The sequence below is a fragment of the Elephas maximus genome, chromosome 16, assembly GCF_024166365.1.
Source record: "Elephas maximus indicus isolate mEleMax1 chromosome 16, mEleMax1 primary haplotype, whole genome shotgun sequence".
Taxonomy (NCBI): domain Eukaryota; kingdom Metazoa; phylum Chordata; class Mammalia; order Proboscidea; family Elephantidae; genus Elephas; species Elephas maximus.
In genome coordinates, this window is record NC_064834.1 from 46,811,332 (window position 1) to 46,838,016 (window position 26,685).

At 38.6% G+C, this 26,685-nt stretch overlaps 1 protein-coding gene across 2 annotated transcripts in view; it reads right to left on the minus strand.

Moving 5' to 3' along the window:
• LOC126059559 (cytochrome P450 2C19-like) overlaps window positions 1-26,332 on the minus strand; it is a 38,274-nt gene extending 11,942 nt beyond the window's left edge. Inside the window, exons 1-7 of one of the 2 annotated variants that reach the window (XM_049855322.1) lie at window positions 26,165-26,332; window positions 24,413-24,575; window positions 24,090-24,239; window positions 21,121-21,281; window positions 19,802-19,978; window positions 14,555-14,696; window positions 11,418-11,605 (exon numbers count right to left, since the gene is read on the minus strand). In XM_049855322.1, coding sequence (XP_049711279.1) covers window positions 11,418-11,605; window positions 14,555-14,696; window positions 19,802-19,978; window positions 21,121-21,281; window positions 24,090-24,239; window positions 24,413-24,575; window positions 26,165-26,332 — 1,149 coding nt within the window. The remainder of the gene's footprint in view (window positions 1-11,417; window positions 11,606-14,554; window positions 14,697-19,801; window positions 19,979-21,120; window positions 21,282-24,089; window positions 24,240-24,412; window positions 24,576-26,164) is intronic. The other variant, XM_049855323.1, reaches the window with a different exon arrangement.
• Window positions 26,333-26,685: the final 353 nt, after the last annotated feature.

Below are 26,685 nucleotides of genomic sequence, written 5' to 3' on the forward strand. Positions count from 1 at the left end.
GAGACACGGAAGACCTAATTGCTACAATCAAAGAACTTGACCTCATTGACTTATACCAAACACTCCACCCAACTGCTGCAAAGTATACTTTTTTTTCTAGTGCACATGGAACATTCTCTAGAATAGACCACATATTAGGTCATAAAACAAACCTTTGCAGAATCCAAAACATCGAAATATTACAAAGCATCTTCTCAGACCACAAGGCCATAAAAGTGGAAATCAATAACAGAAAAACTAGGGAAAAGAAATCAAATACTTGGAAACTGAACAATACCCTGCTCAAAAAAGACTGGGTTATAGAAGACATTAAGGAGGGGATAAAAAAAATTCATAGAATGCAATGAGAATGAAAACACTTCCTATCAAAACCTCTGGGACACAGCAAAAGCAGTGCTCAGAGGTCAATTTATATCGATAAAGGCACACATACAAAAAGAAGAAAGAGCCAAAATCAGAGAACTGTCCCTACAACTTGAACAAATAGAAAGTGAGCAACAAAAGAATCCATCAGGCACCAGAAGAAAACAAATAATAAAAATTAGAGCTGAACTATATGAATTAGAGAACAGAAAAACAATTGAAAGAATTAACAAAGCCAAAAGCTGTGTTCTTTGAAAAAATTAAAAAAATTGATAAACCATTGGCCAGACTGACTAAAGAAATACAGGAAAGGAAACAAATAACCCAAATAAGAAACGAGATGGGCCACATCACAAAAGACCCAACTGAAATTAAAATAATCATATCAGATTATTATGAAAAATTGTACTCCAACAAAGTTGCAAACCTAGAAGAAATGGATGAATTCCTAGAAAAACACTACCTACCTAAACTGACACAATCAGAAGTAAAACAACTAAATAGACCCATAACAAAAAAAGAGATTGAAACGGTAATCAAAAAACTCCCAACAAAAAAAAAGCCCTGGCCCGGACGGCTTCACTGCAGAGTTCTACCAAACTTTCAGAGAAGAGTTAACACCACTACTACTAAAGGTATTTCAAAGCATAGAAAATGACGGAATACTACCTAACTCATTCTATGAAGCCACCATATCCCTGATACCAAAACCAGGTAAAGACACCACAAAAAAAGAAAATTACAGACCTATATCCCTCATGAACATAGATGCAAAACCCTCAACAAAATTCTAACCAAGAGAATTCAAAAACATATCAAAAAAAAATCCGCCACGACCAAGTGGGATTTATACCAGGTATGCAAGGCTGGTTTAATATTAGAAAAACCATTAATGTAATCCATCATATAAATAAAACAAAAGACAAAAACCACATGATCTTATCAATTGATGCAGAAAAGGCATTTGACAAAGTCCAACACCCATTCATGATAAAAACTCTCAGCAAAATAGGAATTGAAGGAAAATTCCTCAACATAATAAAGGGCATCTATGCAAAGCCAACAGCCAACATCACCCTAAATGGAGAGAACCTGAAAGCATTTCCCTTGAGAACAGGAACCAGACAAGGATGCCCTTTATCACCGCTTTTAATCAACATTGTGCTAGAGGTCCTAGCCAGAGCAATTAGGCTAGACAAAGAAATAAAGGGCATCCGGATTGGCAAGGAGGAAGTAAAATTATCTCTATTTGCAGATGACATGATCTTATACACAGAAAACCCTAAGGAATCCTCAAGAAAACTACTGGAACTAATAGAAGAGTTTGGCAGAGTCTCAGGTTATAAGATAAACATACAAAAATCACTTGGATTCCTCTACATCAACAAAAAGAACATCGAAGAAGAAATAACCAAATCAATACCATTCACAGTAGCCCCCAAGAAGATAAAATACTTGGGAATAAATCTTACCAGAGATGTAAAAGACCTATACAAAGAAAACTACGAAGCACTACTGCAAGAAACTAAAAAGGACCTACTTAAGTGGAAACACATACCTTGCTCATGGATAAGAAGTAAAAATCTCTATTCTACCAAAAGCCATCTATACATACAATGCACTTCCGATCTAAATTCCAATGTCATTTTTTAATGTGATGCAGAAACAAATCACCAACTTCATATGGAAGGGAAAGAAGCCCCAGATAAGTAAAGCATTACTGAAAAAGAAGAAGAAAGTGGGAGGTCTCACTCTACCTGATTTCAGAACCCATTATACAGCCACAGTAGTCAAAACAGCCTGGTACTGGTACAACAACAGGCACATAGACCAATGGAACAGAATTGAGAACCCAGATATAAATCCATCCATGTATGAGCAGCTGATATTTGACAAAGGACCAGTGTCAGTCAACTGGGGAAAAGATAGTCTTTTTAACAAATGGTGCTGGCATAACTGGATATCCATTTGCAAAAGAATGAAACAGGACCCATACCTCACACCATGCACAAAAACTAACTCCAAGTGGATCAAAGACCTAAACATAAAGACTAAAACGATAAAGATCATGGAAGAAAAAATAGGGACAACCCTAGGAGCCCTAATACAAGGCATAAACAGAACACAAAACATTACCAAAAATGATGAAGAGAAACCAGGTAACTGGGAGCTCCTAAAAATCAAACACCTATGCTCATCTAAAGACTTCACCAAAAGAGTAAAAAGACCACCTACAGATTGGGAAAGAATTTTCAGTTATGACATCTCCGACCAGTGCCTGATCTCTAAAATCTATACGATTCTGTCAAAACTCAACCACAAAAAGACAAACAACCCAATCAAGAAGTGGGCAAAGGATATGAACATGCACTTCACTAAAGAAGATATTCAGGCAGTTAACAGGTGCATGAGAAAATGCTCTCGATCATTAGCCATTAGAGAAATGCAAATTAAAACTACGATGAGATTCCATCTCACACCAACAAGGCTGGCATTAATCCAAAAAACACAAAATAATAAATGTTGGAGAGGGTGCGGAGAGATTGGAACTCTTATACACTGCTGGTGGGAATGTAAAATGAATAGTACAACCACTTTGGAAATCTCTCTGGCGGTATCTTAAACAGTTAGAAATAGAACTACCATACAACCCAGAAATCCCACTCCTCGGAATATACCCTAGAGAAATAAGAGCCTTCACACGAACAGATATATGCACACCCATGTTTATTGCAGCACTGTTTACAATAGGAAAAAGATGGAAGCACCCAAGGTGTCCATCAACGGATGAATGGTTAAATAAATTGTGGTATATTCACACAATGGAATACTACGCATCGATAAAGAACAGTGACGAATCTATGAAACATTTCATAACATGGAGGAACCTGGAAGGCATTATGCTGAGTGTAATAGTCAGAGGCAAAAGGACAAATATTGTATAAGACCACTATTACAAGATCTTGAGAAATAGTATAAACTGAGAAGAACACGTACTTTTGTGGTTACGAGGTGGGGAGGCAGGGAGGGTGGGAGAGGGTTATTTACTGATTAGTTAGTAGATAAGAACTACTTTAGGTGAAGGGAAGGACAATACTCAATACACGGAAGGTCAGATCAAATGGACTGGACTAAAAGCAAAGAATTTTCTGGGATAAACTGAATGCCTCAAAGGTCAGCGGAGCAAGGGCAGGGGTTTGGGGACTATGGCTTAAGGGGACTTCTATGTCAATTGACAAAATAATACTATTATGAAAACATTCTGCATCCCACTTTGAAATGTGGCGTCTGGGGTCTTAAATGCTAACAAGCGGCCATCTAAGATGCATCAATTGGTCTCAACCCACCCAGATCAAAGGAGAATGAAGAACACCAATGTCACACAATAACTATGAGCCCAAGAGACAGAAAGGGCCACATGAACTAGAGACTTACATCATCCTGAGGCTAGAAGAACTAGATGTTGCCCGGCCAGAACCAATGACTGCCCTGACAGGGAGCACAACAGAGAACCTCTGAGGGAGCAGGAGATCAGTGGGATACAGACCCCAAATTCTCATAAAAAGACCAGACTTAATGGTCTGACTGAGACTAGAGGAATCCTGGCGGTCATGGTCCCCAAACCTTCTGTTAGCCCAGGACAGGAACCATTCCCAAAGACAACTCATCAGACATGGAAGGGACTGGACAATGGGTTGGAGAGAGATGCTGATGAAGAGTGAGCTACTTGTATCAGGTGGACACTTGAGACTGTGTTGGCATCTCCTGTCGGGAGGGGAGATAGGAGGGTAGAGAGGGTTAGAAACTGGCAAAATTGTCACGAAAGGAGAGACTGGAAGGGCTGACTCATTAGGGGGAGAGTAAGTGGGAGTATGGAGTAAGGTGTATATAAGCTTATATGTGACAGACTGACTTGATTTGTAAACGTTCATTTAAAGCTCAATAAAAATTATTAAAAAAAAAGAGCAGGAGTGGCAATATTAATTTCTGACAAAATACACTTCAAAGTTAAATCCATCAAAAAGCATAAGGAAGGATACTATAAGATGACTAAAGGGACAATGTACCAAGAAGATATAACCATATTAAATATTGATGCACCCAATGACAGGGCTGCAAGATACATAAAACAAACTCTATCGGCATTGAAAAGTGAGATAGGCAGCTCCACAACAACAGTAGGAGACTTCAACACACAACTTTTGGTGAAGGACAGACACCCAGAAAGAAGCTCAATAAAGACACAGAAGATCTAAATGCCACCATCAACCAACTTGACCTCATAGACATATACAGAACACTCCACCCAACAGCAACCAAGTATACTTTCTTTTCTAGTGCACATGGAACATTCCCTAAAATAGACCACAGATTAGGTCATAAAGCAAGCCTTAGCAGAATCCAAAACACTGAAATATTACAAAGCACCTTCTCTGACCATAAGGCCATAAAAGTGGAAATCAATAACAGAAAATGCAGAGAAAAGAAATCAAACACTTGGAAACTGAACAATACCCTTATCAAAAAGGACTGGATTATAGAAGACATTAAGTATGGAATAAAGAAAGTCATAGAATCTAATGAAAACACTTCCTATCAGAACCTTTGGGATACAGCAAAAGCAGTGCTCGGAGGCAAATTTATATCAATAAATGCACACGTACAAAAAGAAGAAAGGGCCAAAATCAAAGAATTATCCCTACAGTTGAACAAATAGAAAGAGAGCAACAAAAGAAACCCTCGGGCACCAGAAGAAAACAAATAACAACAAAAAAAAATAACAAAATATCAAAAACTAGAGCAGAACTAAATGAAAAAGAAAACAGAAGAACAATTGAAAGAATTAACAAGACCAAAAGCTGGTTCTTTGAAAAAATCAATAAAAATGATAAACCACTGCCCAAACTGACAAAAGAAAAACAAAGAGGAAGCAAATAACCCAAATAAGAAATGAGATGGACAATATTACAACAGACCCAACTGAAATTAAAAGAATCATATCAGATTACTATGAGGAATTGTACTCTAACGAATTTGAAAACCTAGAAGAAAAGGATGTTTTCCTAGAAACGCACTACCTGCCTAAACTAACACAAACAGAGGTAGAACAACTAAATAGACACATAACAAAGAAGAGATTGAAAAGGTAATCAAAAAACTCTCAACAAAAAGAAGCCCTGGCACAGACGGCTTCACTGCAGAGTTCTACCAAACTTTCAGAGAAGAATTAACACCACTACTAGTAAAGGTATTTCAGAGCATAGAAAAGAACGGAATACTGCCAAACTCATTCTATGAAGCCACTATATCCCTGATACCAAAACCAGGTAAAGACACCACAAGAAAAGAAAATTATAGACCTATATCTTTCATAAACTTAGAAGCAAAAATTCCTCAACAAAATTCCAGCCAATAGAATTCAACAGCATATCAAAAAAATAATTCACCGTGACCAAGTGGGTTTCATACCAGGTATACAGGGATGGTTCAACCTTAGAAAAAACAATGTAATCCATCACACAAATAAAACAGAAGACAAGAATCACATGCTTTTATCAATTGATGCAGAAAAGGCATTTGACAAAGTTCAACACCCATTCATGGAAAAACTCACCAAAATAAGAATAAAAGGAAAATTCCTCAACATAATAAAGGTCATTTATATGAAGCCAACAGCCAACATCACCCTAAATGGAGAGAGCCTGAAAGCATTCCCCCTGAGATCAGGAACCAGACAGGGATGCCCTTTATCACCACTTTTATTCAACATTGTGCTGAAGGTTCTAGCCAGAGCAATGAGGCAAGATAAACAGATAAAGCGCATCCAGATTGGCAGGAAGAAGTCAAAGTATTTCTATTTGCAGATGACATGATCTTATACACAGAAAACCCTAAAGAATCCTCAAGAAAACTACTGAAACTAATAAAAGAGTTCAGCAGAGTATCAGGATACAAGATAAACATACAAAAAGCAGTTGGATTCCTCTACAACAACAAAAAGAACATTGAAGAGGAAATCACCAAATCAATACCATTCACAATAGCCCCCAGAAGATAAAATACTTAGGAATAAATCTTACCAGAGATATAAAAGACTTATACAAAGAAAACTACAATACACTTCTGCAAGAAACCAAAAGAGACCTACATAAGTGGAAAAACATAACTTGCTCATGGATAGGAAGACTTAACATTATAAAAATGTCTATTCTACCAAAAGCAATCTATACATTTAATGCAATTCTGATCCAAATTCCAACGACATTCTTTAATGAGATGGAGAAACAAATCACCAACTTCATATGGAAGGGAAAGAGGCCTCGGATAAGTAAGGCATTACCGAAAAAGAAGAACAAAGTGGGAGACCTTACTCCACCAGATTTTAGAACCTATTATACCACCACAGTAGTCAAAACAGCCTGGTACTAGTACAACAACAGATACATAGACCAATGGAACAGAATCGAGAATCCAAACATAAATCCATCCACATATGAGCAGTTGATATTTGACAAAGGCCCAAAAACAGTTAAATGGGGAAAAGAACAGTCTTTTTAACAAATGGTGCTGGCATAACTGGATATCCATCTGTAAAAAAAAAAAAAAAATGAAACAAGACCCATACCTCACTCATGCACAAAAAAGAGCTCAAAATGGATCAAAGACCTAAATATAAAATCTAAAATGATAAAGGTCATGAAAGAAAAAAATAGGAACAACACTAGGAGCCCTAATATATGACATAAACTGTATATGAAACATTACTAACAATACAGAAGAGCCATCAGATAACTAGGAGCTCCTAAAAATCAAACACTTATGCTCACCCAAACATTTACTTCACCAAAAAAGTAAAAAGACTACCTTCAGACTGGGAAAAAGTTTTTAGCTATGACATTTCTGATCAGCGCCTGATCTCTAAAATCTACATGATACTGCAAAAACTCAACTGCAAAAAGACAAATAACCCAATTTAAAAAATGGGCAAAAGATATGAACAGAAGACATTCAGGCAGCTAACAGATACATAAGGAAATGCTCACGATCATTAGCCATTAGAGAAATGCAAACCAAAACTACAAAGAGATTTCATCTCATTCCAGCAAAGCTGGCATTAATCTAAAAAACACAAAATAATAAATGTTGGCAATGCTGTGGAGAGATTGGAACACTTATACACTGCTGGTGGGAATGTCAAATGGTACAACCACTTTGGAAATCGATTTGGCACTTCCTTAAAAAGCTAGAAATAGAACTACCATATGATCCAGCAATCCCACTCCTTGGAATATATCCTAGAGAAATAAGAGCCTTTACACAAACAGATATATGCACACCCATGTTCATTGCAGCACTGTTTACAATAGCAAAAAACATGGAAGCAACCAAGGTGCCCGTCAATGGATGAATGGAGAAATAAATTATGGTATATTCACACAATGGAATACTACGCATCGATAAAGAACAGTGAGGAATCTGTGAAACATTTCATAACATGGAGGAACCTGGAAGGCATTATGCTGAATGAAATTAGTCAGTTGCAAAAGGACAAATATTGTATAAGACCACTATTATAAGAACTTGAGAAATAGTTTAAACTGAGAAGAAAACATTCTTTTGTGGTTACGAGGCGGAGAAGGGGGAGGGTGAGAGAGGGTTATTCACTAACTAGATAGGAGATGAGAACTACTTTAGGTGAAGGGAAAGACAACACACAATACAGGCGAGGTCAGCACAACTGGACTAAACCAAAAGCAGTTTCCTGAATAAACTCAATGCTTCAAAGGCCAGCATAGCAGGGGCAGAGGTTTGGGGACCATAGTTTCAGGTAACGTCTAAATCGATTGGCATCATAAAATCTATTAACAAAACATTCTGCATCCCACTTTGAAGAGTGGTGTCTGAGGTCTTAAACGCTAGCAAGTGGCCATCTAAGATGCATCAATGAGTCTCAGCGCACCTGGATCAAAGACGAATGAAGAACACCAAGCATACAAGGTAATTACGAGCCCAAGAGACAGAAAGGGCCGTATAAACCAGAGACTACATCATCCTGAGACCAGAAGAACTAGATGGTGCCCGGCTACAACAGATGACTGCCCTGACAGGGAACACAACAGAGAACCCCTGAGGGAGCAGGAGAGCAGTGGGATGCAGACCCCAAATCCTTAGTCAGACTCATTGGTCTGACTGAGACTAGAAGGACCCCGGTGGTCATGGCCCTCAGACCGTCTGTTGGCCCAGGACAGAACCATTCCTGAAGCCAACTCTTCAGACTTGGATTGGACTGAACAATGGGTTGGAGAGGGATGCTGGTGAGGAGTGAGCTTCTTGGAACAGGTGGACGCTTGAGACAATGTTGGCATCTCCTGCCTGGAGGGGAGATGAGAGGGTAGAGGGGGTTAGAAGCTGGTGAAATGGACACAAAAAGAGAGAGTGGAGGGAGGGAGCAGGCTGTCTCATTAGGGGGAGAGTAATTGGGAGTATGTAGCTAGGTGTATATGGGTTTTCATGTGAGAGGCTGACTTGATTTGTAAACTTTCACTTAAAGCACAATAAAAATTATAAAAAAAAAATTATTCAGGTGAAATTCATACAATATAAATTAACAATTTTAAAGTCAACAGTTCAGTGGCATTTAGTACAGTCACAATGTTGTGCAACCACTGCCTCTAACTAGTTCAATAACATCTCCTTCGCTCCTAAGGAAGTCCCTACCACTAAGTTTATCCCCATTATCCCCCCCCCCCACCAGCCCTAGTCAACCACCAATCTGTGTTTTGTCTGTATGGATTTCTCTTTTACAGATATTTCACATAAATGAAATAATATGACATGTAGTCTTTGGTGTCTGGCTTCTCATCAAATGTTTTGTAGTTCATTGCTGGTGTGTAGAAACACAACTGATTTTTTCCAATTGATTTTGTATGTTACAATTAGCTTTAGAAGCTATTTTATGGATTCTTTGGAATCTTGTATATATAAGATCATGTGATCTGAGACTACACATAGGTATTGAAACCTTACCAAATTCAAAAGTCTCCCCTACCCCACATAGAGTTTTTAGTTATCTTAGTTTATGATAATAGCAGAATGCACTAGCTTCAAGTGAGATGGAGTAGCTTGAGTATACAAGTAGACATCATGTGTTAGAAGGCACTGGAAAGCTGCTGAGACACTTATTGGTCTAAAGATTCCAGAGAAAGAAGAATCTAAGAGGGGTAAGTTGAGAGCTACAGTCCATTTTGAGCTGAGTTTATTTGTTGGTTCTGAATGAGGGTAGGAGCTGTTACATCATTCTGTCTGCCTAGTGAAGGAGGGATGAACCTTTTCTGGAAGCAGTTAAACATCATCTGAGGCTCTGCATGTTTTCACATCTAATATCTGGCACTTAACAAAAAAAGTATTAGGCATTCCAGAAAACAGAAACAAGTGGCCACAGAAAGAAGACAGAGGAAGGGAATAGGCAAATAAAAAGTAGACTCAACATTACCTTGTTACCAGAAACATGACCAGAGTTCTTCAGGAAGAGTATTTGTAGACCAATCTCTTTTATGATTTTAAATACAAAAGTCCTGAACAAAATGAAGCAAATGAAATGCAGCTTGTGTCTATATGAATATATAAAATATAGTATATAACAGTGGGGACAGAGCAGCCAAAATTTGTGGTAATATCAGTAGATGCAGTTAATACATTTGATAAAATTGTATACATATTCATGACAAATATACAAAGATAAGGGAAGACAGAGAACTTCCTTAATTTGATAAAGAGTATCTATGAAAATACACATAAAGCTTCAGTCTCAGTGGTTTGATACTAACTGCTCAGCCCTGCCTGGAGATCAGAAATGAATCAAGGATGCTCCCTGTCACCAGTTCTATTCAATACTATCCTGGGCTTCGTGGCAAGTGCCATGATGCAATAGAGAGAAATGGAAGTCATGAGAATAAGAAAATAAAAATGAAACAAATAATCATCAAGATTATAGGATTTTATATATACGATTATGCTTTTTGTGTGCTGTCCAGTCAACTCTGATTCGTAGCAACCCCATAGGACGGAGTAGACTTGACCCATGGGGTTTCCTAGGCTGTAATATTTACAGGGAGGTCCCAATAGTGCAGGGGCTAAGAGCTCCGCTGCTAACCAAAAGGCCGGCAGTTGGGATCCACCAGCTGCCCGTTGGAATCCCTATGGGGCTGTTGTGCTCTGTCCTATAGGTCGCTATGAGTCAGAATTCACTCGAGGGTAATGAGTTTAAAAGGAGCAGGTCACCAGATCTTTTCTTCCTCAGAGCTATCGGTGGGTTCAAACCACTGACCTTTTGGTTAGCAGCCGAGCATTTAACTATTCCATCACCAGGGCTCCTATTTCATACATAGACATTCCAAATGAATCCACAAGCAAATTATTTGCAGTGATAAAGGAATTTAACAAGGTTGCTAAGCATGAGCTCATCAAAATAATAAAATCAGTTGTACTTCCATTTACTTTGACCAAAAAATACTGTATAAAATCTATTATACAACTTATAATACATTAAAAATATTAATTCCTTAAGATAAACCGAACAAAAGTTGTGCAAGCCACTGTACTAAAAACAAAGCATTACTGAGAAAACTAAAGAAAGCACAGACTGGCAGCATATGCCATATTCATGAACTGAAAGATTCAACATGTCAAGATGTCAATTTTTTCCAAGTTGATGTATAGATTCAATGTGACCCTAATAAAAATCCCAGCAGGTGGTTTGGGAAATAGACAAATTGATACAAAAATATATTTGCAAACGTAACAGCTAAGAGAAATCTAAACAATCTTAAAGAAGCAGAACAAATTTAAGACTTACGCTGCCTGGTATCAAGGCCTGTAATAAAGCTTTGCAGTCCCAGACTGGACACAACACAACATAAAATCCATCAACCCACTCTTGTAATTTTTGCAGTTTTCTTACCCTAAGTTTTTTAAGTTGGTAGAGGATTGGAATCATACTGTGAACATGGGGACTTCAAGGCACTGAGGTGCAGTGTAGGAGAAACAAATCTTACCTTGGGGATAATGTAGTCCCTGAATTTAATGTCATGGGTCACTGCATGGGGCAGGCTCAGGGGGATGAGGTCAATGTATCTCAGGATCTCATGTATTACAGCATTCGTGTAGGGCATGCTGCCCCTGTCCTGCACACAGGGGCTCCGGTGTCGGCCAATCACACGGTCAATCTCTTCCTGGACTTTAGCTGAGAAGACATAAGAACTGATGAAAAGGATACAATCAAGACACTTGCCATAGCAATTCAGCATTACATGAAGCATTATGAAATTGTCCCAATATCATTATAAACATAAATTATATGCCCAGAAGTACACCTAGACAGAAAGAGAATTGCTACAACGTAGACACATATACCACCATCTGTCAGTTAGTTGCACTGTGATGGCTTTTGTGTTGCTATGATGCTGGAAGCTATGCCACCAGTACTTCAAATGCCAGCAGGGTCAGCCATGGTGGACGGGTTTCAGCAGACCTTCCAGATAAAGATACACTGGGGAGGAAAGCGTGGTGATCTATTTCTAAAAATTAGATATTGAACCCCTTGAATTATAATAACAAATTGTCCAATATAGTGCTGGAACATCAGGCCCCTAGGTTGAAAGGTACTCAAAATACATAGCGGCTGCAAAAACGGACTCAAGTATACCAACAATCATGAAGATAGTGCAGGATCTGATGATGTTTTATTCTGTTGTACATGGAGTCACCATAAGTCAGAATCAACTTGATGACAGTTAACAACAATAACAGACACATGTGCTCTCTTATAAGCTAGGCCTTAAGACAAATATGTGCATGCCTATATATTAGCATACAAAGTAACTAATATCAATAGAAATTATAAAATGCTTCAAAATATAATCTAATAGCACAAAATTAACTCAAAAATTACTGTCCCTGCAAAAAAATAAACAGGAATCAAATATTAATTTAAATCAAAATAATATATAGTGTTAAATATTAAATTCTACTAGAAGATCTGTATGTGTGTGTGCGTGTGTGTTTGGGTCTGTGCAATTTGCCATAGTATGCTTTCTCACCCCCTACTCCCAAAGGCAGCCACTTTGAACCATCTGGCAATTTCTTCTGAAATTTATATACATATTTCCAATCAATGATTCTTTTTCCATTTCCATTTTCTGATGTGTCCTTTTTTAGACAATATCTAATGACTACCATGGTTTCAGAACAGGATGTGGAATAAGGGATATCATTGCTGATGACAGATGAATCTTGCCTGACAGCAGACAATACCAGAAATGTGTTTACCTCTGTTTTATTGACTACACAAAGGTTTTTGACTGTGTGAATCATAAGAAATTATGGATAACATTGCAAAGAATGGGAATTCCAGAGCACTTAATTGTGCCCAGGCAGAAACTATACATAGACCAAGAGGCAGCCATTCAAACAGAATAAGGAGATACTGCGTGGTTTAAAATCAGGAAAGGTTTGTGTCATGGTTGTATCCTTTCACCATAATTATTCAATCTGTATGCTGCACAAACGATCTGAGAAGCTGAACTACATGTAGAAGCATGAAGCAGCAGGATTGGAGGAAGACTCATTAACAACCTATGATGGACAAATGACACTACCTTGCTTGCTGAAAATGAAGAAGACATGAAGCACTTACTGATGAAGATCAAAGACTATTGCCATATAGATTACATCTCAACATAAAGAAATCAAAAATCTTCACAACTGGACCAATGAGCAACATCATGATAAATGGAGAAAATAATTAAGTTGTCAAGGATTTCATTTTACTTGGATCCACAATCAACAGCCATGGAAGCAGCAGTCAAGAAATTGAACAATGTACTGCATCGGACAAATCTGCTGCAAAAGTCCTCTTTAAACTGTTGAAAAGCAAAGATTTCACCTTGAGAACTAAGATGCCCCTGATCCAAGTCATGGTGTTTTCAGTAGTCTCATATGCATGCAAGAGCTGAACACTGAATAGGGAAGACCCAAGAAGAATTGATGCTTTTGAATTTTGGTGTTGGCGAAGAATACCGCATACTCATGGACTGCCAGAAGAACAAACAAAACTGTCTTGGAAGAAGTACGGCCAGCATGCTCCTTAGATGGGTGGATGGTGAGACTTCATATTACCTACCCTGGACATATTATCAGGAAGGAACAGTCCCTGGAGAAGAACATCATGCTTGGTAAAGTAGAGGGTCAGTGAAAAAGAGGAAGACGCTCAATGATATGGATTGACACAGTGGCCGCAACAATGGACTCAAACACAGCAAGGATTGTGAGGATGACATAGGACCAGATGGTGTTTCGTTTTGTTGTACACAGGGTTGCTATGAGTCGAAACTGACTCTACGGCACATAACAACAACAAACAGGTATGGGGGTTGAGAATTTACAAGTTCATCTTACCCCAATAAAAAAGATATGCACACACAAGCATGCACGCACATGCGCACACACATATGCACATGTGCTCATACATAATTTTCTCACTCGTTTTCTACATTACATTGATATGGACATTTTTAGTTATATCAATACTTTTTACATCATTATGGCTACATAAATACTGTTTTCTGTTATGATAACTCTGCGTATATTTCATTTTTATATGCTCTTTGATTTAAAAGTGTCTTTATTTCATTACTAATTTCTTAGGTGCAAATTTAAAATGATTTTCAGATGCTCAGGAAAGCATAGATGTTTGAAACTCCTAATAATGATCTCCTAATTACCACAATTACTGGGAAACCTCAGGTAATTGATCACTTTCCCTTTGTTCTTGCTGTCTTCCTTCACACCTGCTTTATCTACCCAGTCCATTTTGAACTGGTTGTTTTCGAGGCCTGGTGCCCCGTAACCTTCCTGAAACTTTCCTGCCTGAAATCCTTCCCATAGAATCCTGACACTGCACCAGAGCTTCATCATGTTTACTACTGCCCACACTGGCCTTCTCTCAGTCACCCTCCCCTACTGTGCAAAGTTGTCTCGTTATTTTTAGTTCATCACATTTGGTCAAATTACACCTGGTGGCACAGAAATTTAAATAATAAGGCTTGTCTAAGCAAAAAAATGAAGGAAAACACTAGCTGTGTCTTGCCAACTTCTTTTCTAAATTTCACCTACCCATCATACGTAGTAATACCTGTGACCTCCGGGTGCTTTAGCAGAAGCAGGAGTCCATATCTCAGGGTGGTGCTTGTTGTCTCTGTCCCAGCTCCAAACAGATCAGCTATTGTAGCTAACAAGTTTTCAGTAATAAATTCAGATTGTTGATTGTGCTTTTCCTAGGAATGATTTGACACAAAGTTGACAAATTAGTTTCCCAGAATGTTAAATTGCAATGCATCCAAAACAACTCAGGTAGTTCTAAAGTTAAGTGAACTTGGAAACCGAACAGTATAGTTTTAAAAAAATAAAATAGTATGTGGTATGACAGAGACTGTATCCCTTTATCATTCCTGACCAAAAAAAAAAAAAAAAAAATTCATTTCCCAGCCTCTTTTGCAGTTAGGGTAACCCTGGTGGCATAGTGGTTTAAGTGGTACAGCTGCTAACCAAAGGTTCGGCAGTTCAAATCTGCCAGGTGCTCCTTGGAAATTCTATGGGCAGCTCTACTCTGTCCTGTAAGGTCACTATGAGTCAGAATCTACTCAATGGCAAGGGGGTGGGGGGTTTGCAGTTATGTGGGCCATAGAACACTGTTTTTGCTAGTGAGATATAAGCAAAAGCCTACTGGTACCACTTCTTCTCTTTCCCACTTCTTACTCAAAATCCAGATGTGCAGGTAGAAGTTGGGCAAACATCATCTTGGTACATGAGTATGTAAGCAGGAAAATAAAGGCCTATATCTATACTATATATATATACTAAGTTTGGTACAGGAAAATGGAAGACTCTTGACATCTTGATGCTTCAGAGGTATCATACTGGCCTGGCCTGCCCAACGTGAGACTCCTTGTAAGATAAACCCACTATATGTTTATCATTTTTATTTGGGTTTCCTTTTATTTGTAGACAAAACACAATCTTAATTGATAGAGATGACTAACTTGGGGCCATTTCATGAAGGATATAAGCCTGAATCAAGAGTTTAGAATTCTCTTCTGTTAAAGTACCTATATGGACTCAGTATTGCTTGAAAACTCACCATCAAGTTTAAACTATTTGACAGCTTATATGGCAGCACAGCCTAGAATGAATTATTGGGAAAGGAATGGATTCACAAAGACAAGATGGACGGCACTATTGCATTCCAGATGCAATACAATAGGCAACTTGGTCTGGTGAACAACTGCAGAAATGGACAGGAATATACAAATTAAAGAGACATAACAAACATGAAGACTGAGAGCTAAAGCATTAACTGCCCATAAAGAGGTAAGGAGAGAGTGGGGAAAATGCAGATGCAGAAACTAAGGGACTAACTGAATGGAGCTCTCATGAATTGGAAGTTGGAAGAGGAAAAGCACTTGACAAGAACAACTAAAGTTGGTTTAGGGCTAGGAATGATGGGATACTGAACAGACAATAAAAAAGGTGCATATTGAAATACTGACTGAGGGAGTCATTAACATATCTAAAAAAAAAACTCTTCTTCTAACCAGTACACTAGGCCAGCATTATTTTAATGAGGCTCTCATACACTCCAGGTAAGGCATGGCAAGTCTAACATTATGCAATTAATCCCATTAGGACTGACATAACCCTATCAATGAGTGTACATGCTAGACAAATCTAGTCACCTCCCTTGGTAACATTAACTTCATTGTTTTCTAACGTCATCAACTCATAATTACTCTAAAGCCAAGAAAGAGACCAGAGTACTTATAAACTGATCTTAATATCATTATCTATTCAAGCGTAGTGATGTTTGCATAGCCTATCAAAATTAAGATAGATTATACAAAACTTTGTTAAAAGATACTAAAGACCACCTACTTAAGTGGAAAGACATTTCACGTTCATGGATCATAACACTTAATATTGTTAACATGGCATTACTCCCACACTGTTATTGTCGTTAGGTGCTGTCGAGTCAGTTCCAACTCATAGAGACCGCATGTACAATGTAACGAAACACTGCTGGGCCCTGTGCCAGCCTCACAATTGTTGCTATGCTTGAGCTCATTGTTGCAACCACTGGGTCAATCATATCATTGAGGGTCTTCCTCTTTTTCTATGGCCCTCTACTTTACCAAGCATGATGTCCTTCTCCAGGGACTGATCCCTTCTGACAACATGTCCGAAGTATGTGAGACGCAGTCTCACCGTCCTTGCTTCTAAGGAGCATTCTGGTTGTACTTCTTCCAAGGCAGATTTGTTCCTTCTTTTAGCAGTCCATGGTATATTCAATATTCTTTGCCAACACCACAATTCAAAGGCATCAATTCTTCTGTGGTCTTCCTTATTCATTGTCCAGCTTTCACATGCATATGAGGCTATTGAAAACCCTATGGCTTGGGTCAGGCCCACCTTAGTCCTCAAGGTGACATCTTTGCCTTTCAACAGTTTAAAGAGGTCTTTTGCAGCAGATTCTCCCAAAGCAATGTACCTCTTGATTTCTTGACTGCTGCTTCCATGGATATTGATTGTGGATCCAAGTAAAATGAAATCCTTGACAACTTAATTATTTTCTCCATTTATCATGATGTTGCTTATTGGTCCAGTTGTGAGGACTTATATTTCTTTAAGTTGAGGTGTAATCCATATTGAAAGTGGTGGTCTTTGATCTTCATCAGTAAGTACTTCAAGTCCTCTTCACTTTCAGCAAGCAAGGTTGTGTCATCTGCATAACGGGGGTTGTTAATGAGTCTTCCTCCAACCCTGATGTCCCGTTCTCCTTCATATAGTCTGGCTTCTCAGATTATTTGTTCAGCATGTATTGAATAGGTATAGTGAAAGGATACAACCCTGACCCACACCTTTCCTGACTTTAAACCATGCAACATCCCTTGGTTCTGTTCAAACGACTGTCTCCTGATTCATGTACGGATTCTTCATGACACAACTAAGTGTTCTGGAATTCCCATTCTCTGCAATGTTATCCACACTAGATCTACAGATTTAATGAGACCCCTAAAAAGATCCAAACTGTCTTCTTCTGCAGAAATTGATACATTTATCCTAAAATTCATAGGCCTAGGAAGGTTTGGAGAAAATGCTGTACGTGGTTTCTTTCATATCGATGAAAGTATTCTGAAGTTGATGGTGATTATGGCTGCACAATTCCAAATAAACTAAAAGCCTTTACATTATATACTTTTAAATGGGTGAATTGTGTGATATGTAAATTGTATCTCAATTTAGGTTTAACAAAAAAAATCTAGACTCTAAATATAATAGTGAGGCCATGAAAAACAATGCTATTTTTAAATATTGCATTGAGGTAATTGTTGTTGTTAGTTGCTCTTCAGTTGGCTCTGACTCATGGTTACCTTGTAATTGAAATACCACAGACCTAAAAGCCCTCCTTAACCTGGGATAACTGAAGAGGTTTCAAAATATTAAAGAATCTGCTATAAATGTGAGCAAAATACCAAGAACTCATGTAGGCACATTGGTAAAAATCATACAGGTGTAATTCATGTGGACACTTCTAAGAAAATGTCCACACCTTGAATCAGATTCTCAAAATAACTGGATCACAGGGAAGGATAAGAATCATTGCCCTAGCAGCAGCAAAAGCTGACCCAAAAACCAAACCAACCCACTGCCATCAAGTCGATTCCAACTAATAGCGACCCTATAGGACAGAGTAGAACTGTCCCAGAGAGTTTCCAAGGAGCGCCTGGTGGATTTGAACTGCCAGCCTCTTGGTTAGCAGCCGTAGCACTTAACCACTATGCCACCAGGGTTTCCAAAGGCTGACAGAGGATGTGATTTTCTTCTTCTCTCCCCCAGTGTCTTCAAACCGTTCCACCTCCTTCACTGCATTCCATCTGGAACATATGATTTAAGCTGTCCAGGTCAAAATCCATGGATAGTTATTCGAATGGTACCTCCTTCAGTATTTTACTCCTTCCCATTTTGGACTACTAACTGATTTCTCTTTTCTGTACTGTGCTGAAAAAAGTGGCCTCCAAGGAAGGGATCTCCTTCTGCAGAGTAAACACTTTTCAGAGTGTTCTGAATTCTACCTCTCCCCATTTCAGTGAGAACCTTGTAGCTACACACATGTCTTTATGCCATCTATGTTACTCTTCTTACACAGATTTTCAGCTTGATCTTATCATTGTTCAAATTCAACATCCATATCATTATCTCTTTGCTAAACTTGTCAAATATGACACCCTATCTCATGACTGAAATTTCCCATACAAGCCATTGTAATTTGGCTGCCATCCTCCTCTCTCTACTAAAACCACACTCTATAAAAAATATATATATATTTTTTTTTTCTCTGTAGGACTCCTTTAACACAAACTCTTAACCAAATTCACAGGCTTTTCCAAGTACAACATTCTTCACTTCTTTATTTTATTTGATTCATTTCTTCTAAAATGTTGCTGCTTCTTTGACTTCCATGGCACTGCCTCATTGATTCTCTTCCTAGATCTCTGAGAACATGACAAAACGGATGACTTTGGTGTTATTGCAGATGCCTCTGCAAGTAAAAGGCTCACACACATTGAGACCAAGTCTAAATAAAGGAAAAATCTCCCAGATGGTGCTTGAGCTCCCTTCTCACCATATAGAGTACTCTGCAGATACCAGGATAATTTCCCTAATAATTATCTGTTCCATCCTGTTGTAACTCATAATTTACCTACTTGATCAGATCAAAACTTTCCGTGCCAGCATATATGTTTACAGCTTACCTGAAAGACACCAACATCCAATTCCCTGCCTGTCCAAATTCATGTTTGGAAACAGTTAAGGCTTTACTCTTCCACCCCCCTTATGTCTTTGACACCACATACTTCTCATACCCTGAACACACCATTCAACCCATCTGTAATGCCCTTTCATGTCCCTCACTGAAAATATATTAAGATCTACACCAAACCTCAGCACATGCAGAAAGTTTACCTAGGTCAAGCCTTTCCTTCTCACTGTGGGCAATGATCATTGGCATCTTCATTTGGTGGCATGATATTTCCTATATTTTAGCTTGTTTGTAATCAATTCTATTTCACCTGAGTCGTGCATTCTGTTTCTCTTCAGGTTGGTTAGTAGTACCTAAAGAATAGGGTCTATGTACTCTAATTATTTACCAATTCAATTTTAAATTATTCCATGTTTAGTGCGAATCGATTCACACATATGTACTAAAAGTGCTTGTCAAGCATTTCTTGTCGGACCATTTAATCATCCTAGTAAGTACGGAACTATGCAATGAACCACAAAATGCACAACCAAACAAATAACTGAGCAGCCTCTCACACCTTACCTGTTCCATTTTGATCAGAAAACAGTCAATGTAGTCTCGAGGATTGTTAACATCCAAGGATTCTTGGTGTTCTTTCACTTTCCCCAAAATATAACTTTTTAAAAAAATAGCATTATTAAATAATTTGTTATGAATCCCTGGGAAATAATCAAGGAGCATGGGGAATATATTACACATCTGCAAGAGAAAAAAATCATTTATTAAATAAATATCTTTTAATGGAGACATACATATGATACGCCAACTCTTCATTAAAACTGAAGCTATAAAGATGAATAGAAAATGGTCACCATCTGGTGGGAGAGCTTCTTACTGCACGTATAAAGTAATTCTCTATGCCTATTCAAAAGATTCAAGGGAGAACACTAACCAGATGATCAAAGATAATAATCACCTCTGATACTTATACATTATTCCTAGAGTATAAAAGAATCTTTATATCAAGCCTCTCATTTTTTATATCAATTCTTTTCTACAACCTTGAAATACAAATGGCATCAATTACTGTGATTCACATTTTGTGGATGAGGACAGAGGAGGTTAAAGAAGTCTGAGCAACCTGATTGATACATAGCACAAAGCCAGTTATAGCTGCTTCTACTTCTATCAAGCTGACTCAGAAATAGAATCAGGGTTTTAGAACTGGGAGCAGCTTGAAGATACCATGAAACCCATCTCAACATTTTGTGGATAAATACCTGTGCACCAGGGCAGCTAAGTGAGTTGTCTTAGATCATACAGTTATCATCTAGGCAGGGTACAGGACATGCCAGCTAACCACAGGATAAAATTGTAATGATTGTTGATGGTTTACACCCTGTAAACTGCAATTATTTTGTCATCTAGGATCCCAACTGAAGGCATCAACCAACCTTATCTTAGTTACGTCTGTGGTGCTAAACATTCTCCCTCCTTGGTATGCTGAGTTAGAATATTTTCTGCCAAGTTATTTGATGAATAATCCATTATGTATTGAACGAAGGGCAAGCCTCATAGGTAATGGAAGCCTTTGAAAGAGCCTTGAATCTCCACTGAGTGCCACAGGTATGCTTTTGAGGCAATCACCAAACTACTTTATGCAAACTTGGCTTTGGGGTCTAGGGGAAAAACCACTGTGCAGGGAACCAATGGACTTGAAAAAAGCTCTATATTCTGAGCATTCTTTTTGTTCTGTGTAAAATAAAGGACTTGCCTACATTTCCCAGATATTCACTTCACGGTGCTAAGCTCTGGCCAGGATTTTTGTGTTCCAACATTCATTTCACAGCTTGGTCCATTAAAGAATTTTGCACTTCTCAGAGATAGGATCTTGGCCTCACCTGCATCCATGGGGTGCTCAGAATCTCTGTGTTTTCATTCAGTATTCCTATCAAGTTCAGAAAATGCTGATCTGTGTACTCAAAACGGTTTTGGAAAATAATGGAGCAGATCACATTGCAGGGAGCACAGGCCAGGATGAAAGTGGGATCACAGGGCAAGGCTAAAGAATCAGAAACGTGAAAAAATATCATTAAAACATACATACGAAACTCTTTGTCACTGCAATAACTTTAAAAAGTTTGTAACAATATCTAACCAAGAAATTCCCTTGTCAGCCACATATTCACCATGCTTACAATCCACATGTCACTTTTCTCTTCAAACTGAAATGACCATTCCTTCATACCTAGTTTGATTATGCTGTTTCCAATACTCCATTATCTCTCCCTGTACTTATTTACACCATTCTAAATCAAGGTGTCAGTAATTTTGGAAGGCAAAAGAAAAAAAAATTTAAAGACACCATTTTTTTAAATGACCTAATAATTCTCTAAACAGCAAAGATGTCAGTTTGATGACTGAATTGAGCCTGACCCAAGCCATCATCTTATGTATGCAAAAGGTGGACAATGAAAAAAGAAAGCAAAAAAGAGGCATTCAAATTGGGGTGCTGGCAAACAATATTGAATATACGATGGAGTGCCAGATGTATAAACAAATCAGTCTAAGAAGAAATACAAGTGGAATGCCCCTTAGATAAAAGATGGCGAGAATTTGTCTTGCTTACTTTATACATGTCGTCGGGAAAGACCAATCCATAAATAAGGACATCATGCTTGGTTAGTAAAAATGAGGAAAACCCTCAATGAGATATATTGATACACTGGGCAAGGTTCCATTCTGTTATACGTAAGGTTGCCAACATCAACAACAACAACAATAATCAAAGTTATGACTGTAATTTTACATATGTCTGCAAAGCCTGCCAACAATTAAGCATTGATAAGGGAAGGAAGAAAACAGCTAGGAACCATAATGCTTCTTATATATACTGAATAGTTAAAGGAACCATATGTAGAACTAGCAGAGGGAAAGATTAAAGAGAGTGTTTACAGGTGAATTCAGATATTTAAAGGAACAAATGTAAAAAATAAAAAAACCTTCCATGCTGTACAAGTAGAAAAACTAACACAGACAAATAGAAATGATAAGATTACTTGCCTAAAATAAAAATAAGACCAGATAGTCTCATTTCATACTTAAATGACATGTAGGGCAAAAAAAAAAAAATGAAAAAGGTAAATTAATAAATGGAATCCTTTTATTTCTTTCACTTGGGGAGGAGGAATTCTTTTTTGCTCTAGGAATTAGTACCCACCATCTCTAATCAGCAGCCCTGGTGGCATAGTGGTTGAGTGCTTGGTTGGTAACTGAAAGGTCAGTGGTTCAAATCCACCAGCTGCTCTGTAGGAGAAAGACGTGGCAGTCTGCTCTTGTATTTCCAGCCTTGGAAATTCTATGGGTCTCTATGAGTCGGAATCAGCTGGACAGCATTCATTGTTTTTGGGTTCATCTCCAAACAACCCCGTAACTGAATGTTTTTTGGCCAGGCTTGCACTCTTGTGGACTTGTGGGATATTGCCCTACATATCCATCTATGGAGTAACTAAGTTATAATAAATTTAAAAATTTGACCATCATTTAGGACAATTCCATCATTTTACAGACAAAGAAATTAAAGCAGAGAAAATGTTTTATTAGTTTTTGGTTGAGTATTTGTAAGATGAAACTGTTCTAATCGAATGAACTATGTAAAAAGTCCCCAAATTCATATCTACAGAAGTAATTAAGGGTGAATTAAATAAAAAATGTGAAGAAATGATAGGACATTGAATAACTGGGAGCCTGTGCAACTAGCTTCTCCTATACTACCTGAAACCCAAAACTCTGCAGGGATCTAAGCTTTTAGAAAAGTTTTATTTTAGCTTGACGTTGGGGATATTTGGGGATCTTTTGGTATTCATTTGTGTGTGTGTGGTACAAAACTAAAATCTAATTTTCAACCTTTTCTTTCCCTTCATTTGAAAGAAGGAATTAAAATCCAGGGTAATTTGAAATCCAAGCTGAAACTCACTGTTATTGTGATATGTATTTTATTGGCCAGGAGAGCTGGCAGTGGGCGGTAAATAATTAGCATAAGTGTTCTCACCCACAATCCAATTACAGGGCAGAAAAAGATAAGCAAACATGAACAGAACCAACTTATCACTAGAGAAGACAAAGCAAAGAGTAATCAGTAACAGTTGAAATCTAGTTAAATAAATGATTTTGCAAACGGGTATTTATGTATTTTGCTGAGTTGTGACATACCATACATTTTCTTAAAATATTCAAATCAATGGTTAGTAGAGAGTACATGCTGATAGTTTTAAAATAGTCCTGTGTTTACAGGGAATCACAGGTGACGAGAGTTGCACTAAGAGATGCCTAGGCAATGAAAACCATAAACCTGCATCGTGCCTGGTCAGAAGAACTACAGGCCTGGGCCTGGGCAGAAATCCTCAGACATGTCAGTGAGACTTGACCATAACGTGGAGTCCAATGAAGTAAAAGCAAAAAACGCTTGCTTCATGGTCCACAGGAGTGTATGATGAAGTCATTCCCACAGTGTCCACTTGACAAGTATTCCCCAGTGAAATGATCTGGAATATGCAATTCACAATTATAGTAGGGCAAAACATTGCTTTTTAACTCTAAGAAAATGAGACTCAAAATCTTCTACCTTCATAACTTTCTTTTGAAGGCAAACAAACAAAGCCTGGAAAGAATAAGCTTAGAAGAGCCTTTTATATCCGCACCATGTGCACAACAATGCGCCCACATACACACACCCTCCCTCCACCACCTGTGGGCTGATAGTCCCTACCCATGAAGAAAGACCTGGACACCTCTGAAATATTTCCAAAGTTGCCAATAGAGAAGAGAGATATCTGTCAAGGTCAAAGATAGAGACTAAAGAATCACTCACCCTTGGTTTTTCTCAACTCCTCCACTAGGCAGCGGGCCTCCTCTTGAACACGGTTTTCAAGGCTCCTCTTCCCCATCCCAAAATTCCTCAGGGTCATGAGGGAGAAGCGTCGGGTCTCCTTCCATATCTTTCCATTGCTGAAAACAACTCCTGCCAGGAGGGAGAATAGAAACTAACAGGGAGAGCCTAGGCAAGGAAGAGGATGCTGACCTAGGCACCCGTGTAAATGGGACAAGTTCTGCCTAAGCAGCTCTTCACTCTTTGTTTTCCAGTCTTCCCCACATGCCATCACCCCTGCCCCACCAAGCGACATGAACACCTACCAAACTCTTTATTTGTTCTTTCAGCTACTGCAAAATGACCCCTTCCAGAAAATTCTTCTCCCTGATCAATCAGGGCTTCCTTAATTGCTTCATATCCATGCAGTACCACTGTGGGCTTCATGCCCAAGTACAGAGTGAACACTGGGCCATAGGTTTTTGAGAACTGGGAAATGGAAAGTGGATGCAAATGTTAGCAAGTCACTATTTGATCTACATGCTGTGCATCATTCAGACTGATACCGTCATCGTGTTTTTGATGCTTTTATTATACCACATGCAACTTCAGATATTTTTAAGTTTATACAGACAGATGATGGTTATTTTATAGCTGTCATTTAAGGGGGCCTCTGATGTGCCTGGCAATGGGACAGACACTTGTTCCACGCATTGGTACAGCTAACATCACAGGAACACCACAAGCAGGTTTACTTACCCCTGTTTTACAGAAAAGCAAACTGAGATTCAGAGAAGTTCGATTTTGTTTCCACTGCCTCTCAGCTAATAATTAAAACCCACTGCAGGTGAGGCGATTCCAACTCATAGCGACCCTACAGGACAGAGCAGAACTGTCCCACAAAGTTTCCGAGGTTGTAATCTTTACAAAGCTGACTGCCATGTCTTTCTCCTGTGGAGGCGCTGGTGAGTTCCAACCACTGACCTTTTAGTTAGCTGCCGAGCATTTAACCACGGAGCCACAAGGGCCCCTTCAATTAATAATTTAAAAAAAAAAAAAAAAACCCATTGCCATCAAGTCGATTCTGACTCATAGCAGCCACACAGGACAGAGTAGAACTACCCCATAAGGTTTCCAAGGAGCAGTTGGTAGACTCGAACTGTTGGCCTTTTGGTTACCTGTGGAGCCCTCTCTTAACCACTGCACCACTTGGACTACAGCTAATAACTAGAAGACTCAAACTTGAACCTTTGCTTAGTCTATTTCTGATACTTGGACGTTTTATCCCCAGTGCCTGCCTTTGGGCTAGAATTCAGCTGACTGATTTGTAAACTTCTTCCTGTAGGAATTATATTCAGTAGCACTACGATGAAAACAAGAAATGTATATTATTAAAAATCAGCCCATATGATTCCAAGCCCAGCCCAGTTTGACACCTGCAGGTATTGTTCACACAGAAAGAGAATGGGCACCACAGAGGTAGTGCCAGTACAGGCAGCACCTCCTGGAAGAATCATTTCTTCCATCCTGCGGCATTTCCAGGTCACAGACAGCAGCTCTGTGCAGAGTCCAAAAGGTTGCTGTCACCACCAGGGCCCCCCTTATTACTGCTTTCTTTCATTCACCCAGGCTGGTCATCAGCCCATCCCTGCTCCCTAATCTGCTTTTCAGTAAAAGTTTAATTATCTTGGCTAATCTGAACAAAACACACAGCTTGTACCATAGATGACTCCTGAATGGACTTTCTAATCACAAATCACTTCCAACGCCATTTACCTTCAGCCAAAAAATCACAGCAAAGGACTGTGGAACAATGAAGGGCAGCATTGCTGCCTCCTTTTGTCACCTCACCATTTCATTATTTTGATTTCGTGCTACAACAACTGAGAATGACAGATCAAAAAAAACCAGAAACAACAAAATCCACAGAGACTATTTTGCTTCAAGATGATCTATTTTAATACTTTGCTTCTAGGAATACACTATATTTAATAAAAAAAATTTTTTTTTTTTTATAATAGCAGGGGTTAATTTACTTACCCCCTGCAAGCCACTGGCTGAGCATAAAGCATACTTACATTGCTCATGGAATTGCTGATGTCCTTCATATCTAACTGTAGAATATTCCCAATAATTGGGAGAGGAGTGGGGCCAGGTGGGAGCTTCCCTTTCCCATAGCTCTGTTTCCAGAGTGAAAAGAGAAGCAAACTAGAGAGACAGAGCACCAGGACCACAACCAGATCCATTGAAGCCTTCTCTTCTTACTCAGGCAACTATGGGCTTCCCATCCAAAGATTTTAAATACCCCCTGCTGCTTACCTCATGATTCTGATGAATAAAGTAACCAATCACATATATTTGCTATAATCCCTTCTGAATAGACTTTGGCCCACTCACCTAGATAAAAATAAACTGTCATTGAATCGTGTTGTCTTTCTTTCCTAGGTCAGGTCGTACCCTGGAGGTTTTGATTTAACTGGTATAAGGTTGAACTCAAACCAAAAAAACCCAAACTGGTTGCTGTTGAGTCAATTCCAACTCATAGTGACCCTACAGGACAGAGTAGAACTGCCCCAAGGATAGGCTGGTTGATTCGAAC